Source organism: Alligator sinensis, unplaced genomic scaffold, assembly GCF_000455745.1.
Source record: "Alligator sinensis unplaced genomic scaffold, ASM45574v1 scaffold448_1, whole genome shotgun sequence".
NCBI classification, from domain to species: domain Eukaryota; kingdom Metazoa; phylum Chordata; order Crocodylia; family Alligatoridae; genus Alligator; species Alligator sinensis.
The window spans coordinates 2,301,366-2,308,515 of NW_005841870.1; the positions used below are offsets into that span (position 1 = coordinate 2,301,366).

At 45.4% G+C, this 7,150-nt stretch overlaps 1 protein-coding gene across 2 annotated transcripts in view; it reads left to right on the top strand.

Annotated features, from left to right (window-relative positions):
* The first annotated feature begins 1,027 nt into the window (after positions 1-1,027).
* Positions 1,028-7,150, top strand: part of PHF10 (PHD finger protein 10) — a 19,926-nt gene continuing 13,803 nt past the window's right edge. Inside the window, exons 1-4 of one of the 2 annotated variants that reach the window (XM_025194940.1) lie at positions 1,028-1,130; positions 1,713-1,843; positions 4,114-4,200; positions 5,514-5,647. In XM_025194940.1, the coding sequence (XP_025050725.1) occupies positions 1,078-1,130; positions 1,713-1,843; positions 4,114-4,200; positions 5,514-5,647 (405 nt within the window). In that variant the 5' untranslated portion in view covers positions 1,028-1,077. The remainder of the gene's footprint in view (positions 1,131-1,712; positions 1,844-4,113; positions 4,201-5,513; positions 5,648-7,150) is intronic. The other variant, XM_014527076.2, reaches the window with a different exon arrangement.

A 7,150-nucleotide genomic window follows, 5' to 3' on the forward strand; every position in this document is an offset into this window, starting at 1 on the left:
TATATGTGCTTTTGTTTTCCTTGATGCTGTATGAAAGACCTATACAAATGAAAGGGGGAAATGGGCTGTAGATGAAGATCCATCAAACAAAGTAAACATTAGATTAGATGACATCTTTTTGCTATGATTACATACATTCCATTTTATTTCTACCTTTGAACATATGCCCCTGAGATCTCACCACAGCCTATATTCTAAACAACATCTCTTCTTTTGCCATTAAATCTCTTGAAATCTGGCTGGCAAGAAGTGCTATTGATGTTATCATTTCTATTCTGTGATAGCTCTGTTTTGAAAAGAAGGTTCCTATTACCTGTATTTTTCCATCTGCTTTGCATCAGTTTCTTTCTCTACATTCTCTTCCTGAAAGGCACTTACTCTGTAATGCTCTGTTCAGAGCTTTATGTAAATTATGTATGGTTCCTTCTATACATCTAAGAAAGTGAGTTTTACTGATACTTTAAGGGTGATTATATACACCCTCATTTTGCTGCTGGCCATACTGTGTTCCTTGATTTATATCAGCCCCAAAGAAGGACTGAGCATCTCTGCATTGCCACCAGGAATCCTGAGAAGGATATTTATATATTTGGGGGAGTTAGCCATACTCCCTGTTTTCTCTGTGATTTTCATAGAGTGCTGTCTCTGCTGATGGAGCTGTGCCATTGAGTGCATGGGAGATGAGCAGAACCAAACCTTTGTCTACTTCCCACTCCTTTTTTTTTTCTCACCTGATTTAAAGGGTTGGTTGGGGACAATAGAGTGGCTTAGCTTCCCTTGTACTTTTACCCATTAGGCAAGTAGCCAGCCAGTGCAGGAGAGCAAAGTGCTGTGCAAACTAGAGCAGTTTGACTTATAGGAGACCCATTTGAAATGGTGCAATAGTTCTAGGGGGTAAGTTTATTCTGACACAGAATGGCTGACCCCAGAGTTTATTGTATTATTCTTTAAATAGTGGTATTATAATATATTGAGTACTGGCTAGATTTTTCTTAATGCTTGTGCTCCATGCTTTTATTGCAGGATGACACAGAAGAAAATTCAAATGATGGCAGCCAGCCGTCAAAAAGACGACGTATGGGCTCAGGGGACAGTTCTCGAAGTTGTGAAACTTCTAGTCAAGATCTTGGGTAATATCATTTTACTGAGTTTTTCAAACACTGCTTCATTGCATCTTTCTATAGTTTTAGGAAAGAGTCAGTGTCTTTTTCTTTTCATGTGTTCAGACATACTCTGACTTCTGTGATGGTAAATGAAATGGATTTCGGGCAACTTCCATACTCTTTCAATATAGTTTTATTTGATGTAAGTTTAACTGAAATATCCTGAATTTAATTGTGTCTGATTGTACATCTCAGATCTTAAAATATTTTAAATATATCTCAGTAAGAACTTTTGGAAGTCTGTGCCAGCATTTTCTTGTTACCTTGTCACAACTAATACATACCTTGATTTTTGCCTCCCTTAATACTATGAGGAATGCTAGCTTTGTGAAAGCCTAATGAAATGGAGTATGCTTCATAGTTCTGAGACAAGGTAGGAGGAGCCTGTGTTCTGAAGGGTAGATCTAACTCTTCATCGTTTTTAATTGACTTAAAAAGAAATGAGATCAAATTGTAGAAATAAGGCATTCATAATGATTGCTTTGACTTAAGTACATCCATGTATATAGCAAACAATTATATAACAAGTCTATTGTCTTTTATGCCTAGCTTTAGCTACTTCCCTGCTGAAAATCTGATAGAATACAAATGGCCACCGGATGAAACAGGAGAATATTATATGCTTCAGGAGCAAGTCAGCGAATACTTGGGCGTGACCTCCTTTAAACGAAAGTATCCAGGTATCCATTTTATAAAGTCTGTATAAAAGTATCTACCAGTCTGTACAGGTTTGAATTGCTATTTTTTTTTTTTAGAGTACAGTGCAATTAAGAGGCAGGCAGGGTTCTTTATTAGATGTGATATCTTGTATTAGACCAACTGAGTAGTTGGAAAAAAGTTCTTAGCAAGCTTTTGGGCGCAATCACCCTTCTTCAGGAGTAGGAAGTCTCTGATGTTCTGAGACTCCCAAGGAATGAGAGAAGCTAAAGGTGTGACAGAATGTCAGTGAGAATGTAAATAGTAGGCCTGTGCGAAGTGCCTAATACTCGCTTCGGATTTGGATTCAGCCGATTCAGGGGACAGTGATTCAGTTCGATAATTTGAATCACTGTCCCGAATCCATTCCGCCAAATTGGCCGAATCTCTGAATCGAACAGACCCCATCCCCTGTGCGCTCTCACTGCCCTACTCAGCCCCAGCATCTGGGCTCTTAAAAAAAAAAAAAAAAAAAAAAAAAGCCGTGCAGTCACTGGCTTCTGCCAGGAGTGGGGGTGATCCTTACTGCCCTGCGCTGTGTCGGGGGGCTCTGCCACAAGCCCCCAGAGGCCCTGATGGCCACTGCCGCAGCCAGTGAGTGCAGGGTGGTTTTGTTTGTTTGTTTGTTTTTTTAAGAGCTGGGATGCTAGGGCCGGGTGGGGCAGCCATGGGTGGTGGGGCTGGGAGAGTGGGCGGTGGATGGGGGCTCGTGGCAGAGCCCCCCATGCAGCACGGGGCAGTGGGGATTGCCCCCCCTGCCTGGTAGCAGCTGGTGAGTGTGGGGCTTTTTTTTTTAAAGTGCTGGGACACTGGGGCTGTGTGGGACAGCCATTGATTGGGCTGGGAGAGTGGACGGGGGTCAGAGGGCGCTCAGAGGGACTGGGGGAGCAGGCAGGGGATGGTGCCTGGTGGGGGTCCCCTCATGGTACCAATTCCCCTTCTCCAGCCCCCCTCCCCCCCATCTCCTACTTATCAGCATGGAGTCTGGGTCCAGCTCCCTGTGGTGGTGAGCGGGGACTGTCCGAATCTCCTCCGAATCTTTTACCAAATCGGTTTGGAGGCTTCGGATCAATTCACACCTTTTTTTTTGTCTCCCAATTCGATTCGGATTTGGAGATTCGGCCGCCAAATCAGGCTGAATCTCCTCCAAATCGAATCGGTGACCAAAGCTTCGCACAGCCCTAGTAAAGAGGTAGACATTAGGAAAACACAAGGTTTTCTCATTCTCACTGACATTGTGTCACGCTTTTAGCTTCTCTCATTTCTTGGAGTCTCAGAACAGAAGAGACTTCCTATGCCTGAAGAAGGATGATTGCTCCTGAAAGCTTGCTAACAGCTTTTTTCCAACCACTCAGTTGGTATAATAAGGTATTACATGTACTCAGAGAACCTTGCCTGCCTATGTCCTTAGACCAACACGGCTACAACCAAAAACCCAGCAGCGTACAATTAAGAGAACGCTAAAACCAATGTATTTCTTTTTCTCATCTTTTAGTCCCAGTAGTTTTGTTACCCATCTAATTTTTAGCTAAGGTTTTCATTTTGAAACATTGTAGAGGAGTCTGATTTCCATTGATGGATGCTTACCTTATTTTTTAAAGTCATATCCCTGATTTTTATTTTCTAGAATTGATTATAATTGTTAATCTTGATTTTACTCAGCCTAGGTGGTGTGACTAGATTTAGTTTATCATTCTAGGACTTGGACAATCGTGCATTACAGTACGTCCAGACTAGAAAAATGTTAAAATAATTGGGGAGCATAGCCTTTACTTAAGTACCAATTGATTTTAATCTGGTTCTCTCTCATCGTAAACTGTTCTGGTCCTTGTATTAGAATTGGGGGGAAAAAATCCTTGTTAAAATTATTTTTGTCTTTTTTATTAGTCAGTGACCTTTTAATTCAAATTCATGGGAAAATTAATTATTAAAGCTGCCAATCTGTAAATGAACTGTTAATAGATTCATGTGTGCATTTGTGCAGACAGGTGTCAGTCAGACTAATTCCCCTTGGATTACGTCCTTGTATATATTACTGTTTTCAGACTACTTCTGTATAATTGTAGGTACAAGACTTATAATTGTATAATTGGTACACTATTAACTAAAACAACGTATAAAATCTGAAAAAGAATCTGTAAAAAAAAACCCCCCCAAAAAACATAAATCTTATATTTGATTTAGCTATAGAATACCTTTTATGATGCATTTGGAAGTGGATAACAATACACTTTGCTTGGTGTTTTGTCTCCTGGAGATTTAGAGAGACGGGATCTATCTCACAAGGAGAAACTCTACCTCAGAGAACTAAATGTCATCACAGAGACTCAGTGTACATTAGGTAAGAAAAAAGGTAGTGTGTTTGAGTTGCATATGAAAGCAGACAAAGATAAAATGACTTGGTTGGCTTATTTGTGCCTTAAAATGGTAGAATCAAGTAGTTCTTGACTCATCACCTAAGTTCTGAAATTAGAATTGGTTTCAATGATACTTTAAGAGCATGTAATCATTTGAGCATAAGACCTCAAATAGACTACTAGTCTTTGTTTTTGACCCATTCAAATTACTTCATTTATAAAGGAAGAAGTTATTTTGCCAACATCTGCCTTTCTTCTCCACATGGAGAAGAAACTCTCCTTAAGAAGTCCCAGGGCTTTAAATGGAGCTCTGTGCAGGCAAGAAGTTCTGCTGAGACAGATGAGCTTACAGGTTTGAGGTCCTAGAAAAAACAAATTAAAGCACTGAAACACCTTTGTAACAGCATAAAATCCATAACACTGTTTGCATTTGATCTTTTCTTTAAAAGTTTTCTTCTTCCCCTTCTAATGAAATTACACTAGTTTGACTTACTGATTAAAGAGTGCCTTTCCTAATGGTTTTCTTTGATCCAAATCCACACAACCCTTTTGTTTTGCTTTATACAAAAAGCTAATTATTTTTTAAACTTTTTAATTACTTTCCCATATGTTTTATTTGGGGGGGGGGCTTAGGTATTTAATTGATATATACCAGCATCTTAATCAGAATATCAGTAGGTGCTAATTTTGAACAATGCTGGCTTTTGTCTGTTTTTTGTCTCTAAAACCTGGGGTTTTAGAGAGAGAACTTCCATTCATGTCAAAGTGAGATTTATAGCCACACACATCCCGTAGGCTTAATGAATGAAAATAAAAAGGATTTTGATTTGCATGAGAAACTTTTGAGAGAAGGATTGTTACATAATTGCAAACATCAGAGAGAAATATATTGGATATGTTCGGCCGTCAGCTTTAATTGGATAATTTTACAATATGCCAGGGCTGTCTGGCTGGTGGCCTGTAGGCTGCATGCAGCCTGCAAGGGTTAACACCTGGCCCTCGGTAGCTGCTACTCCTCCAATGCTCCAGCTGCTGCTGCCACCAGGGTCTCTGGGCTGCTTCTTCCTCCAGCTTTTTGCTGCCATGCCTGGGAGTAGGGAGTCACACTGCCCACATCGTAGGGAGAGGGATCTAGGTGGCTCACATGGCACACGACTCAGAGGGCTGTGACCTGAGTATGGTGCAGCCCCTGGCCTCAGAAGTTGGACAGACCTGCTATAGGCCAGTAATCAAAACAATAAATGGTTCACAACTAGTTTTGCCAGGTACTGTCATTAGAGTTTTCTGTTTTCTTTAGGTTTAACAGCTTTGCGCAGTGATGAAGTAATTGACCTGATGATTAAAGAGTACCCTGCCAAACATGCTGAGTATTCTGTTATACTGCAAGAAAAAGAACGTCAGCGAATAACAGATCATTATAAAGAATACTCAGTAAGTCAGACAGTAGTTTAATCCTATAACCCAGCGGTTTTCAACCTTTTTTAAGGAGTGTACCCCTTCTGTGGGTACCTCTTTTGGACTATACCCTCTTCCAGCTGGGTGGCGGGACGGGGGGAGGTGGTAACGTCAGCACCCACCCCACGCCCGGCTGGCTGTGGGAAAATCTGCAGGGAAGGGGAAAAGGCCACCGGGGGTGGGGCAGGGCTGGGACCTGGCAAGGATAGGGAGGGAGCTGAGCTGAGCTGGGCCCAGGATCAGGCTGGGGTCTGCTGCGCTCGTCCCTTCCCTGCACCCGGGGCCATTGCCCAGAGCTGGCACCCCCCGCACCAACAAATACATCGTCCCTAGCCCCATGCTGGCCCTAGCTGCCTCCCCACCCCAGCACCGGCCCCTCACCACCCGGGGCCTCCAGCCAGGAGACAGAGTGGGGCCACCCTTGGCTGTGCCTCCGGGCTGGAGGGGACAGAGCCCACGGAACCCCCACCCCACCAGACCCTGCACAGCCGGGGCGGGACGTGAGACAAAGCAGCGGCTTGTCCAGGGGATGCAGGGAGGGGTGGCAGCTCCTGCTGCTGCATGTGTCCCAGGAGGACATAGGTGGGGCATGTGCCCCCGGATCGGTGTGGGGCAGGATGGGCTGCTGCTGCGGGCTGTGGCTGGGCCAGCGCCAGGCTCTTCCTCGGGTGGGGACGGGGTGTGCTGGACTCTGAGCGGGCGGCGGGGGGGGGCTATAGTGAATCTTGGAGTGGCTGCAGCCCTCCCCAGCATAGTCCACGCCCCCTCCCCCCAACTGGGAAGAGTCTGGTGCAGCCCTGACCCCAGCCTGCAATGGTAGCCTGCCCCACCCTGTGCAGATCCGGGGGCATGCTTACAAACAGCCAGATGCGAAGCTGGCAGCGTGGGGAGCTCACACGCCACTGCCCTCATCAATACACTCCATGTTGCTGCCAGATGCTGCTTTCCCATGCCGCTGGCTTCACGTGCAACTGGCCGTCAGTGCTCCATGCCCCCTCTGCCATGTGACAGTGGTGTGGGGAGCTCAGGTGCAGTGGCCGCCCCTGCTGCCATCTATACGCTCAGAGCCACACGTCGGGGGGAGGGTGTGCTGACAGCCGGCCACACACGATGTTGGTGGCACAGAGAAGTGGGGATACTTGGGCATAGGAAAGCAACATTCGCACCCAGCAGAAGCATGAAGTGATGGATGGTGGCAGCCCTGCCCCCACCCCCGTGCTATTGTTTCCCAGGTACCCCTGCTTCTCTGCACCACCAGCTTCCCATCCACCTGGCCATCAGCACCCCCCACTCCCCCCAGGCCAGACGCACTGCTGCTTCAAAGTACCCCTGCTTCTACGTGCTGCCGTTGCGTACCTCCTGGGGCCTTCCTAAGTACACCCAGGGGTACGCCCATACCCCCGGTTGGCAACCCCTGCCAGAACCTATTAAGCAAGGGACAAAATGTTTTTGTGGTTTTTGGGGGGGGGGGGGGGGGGG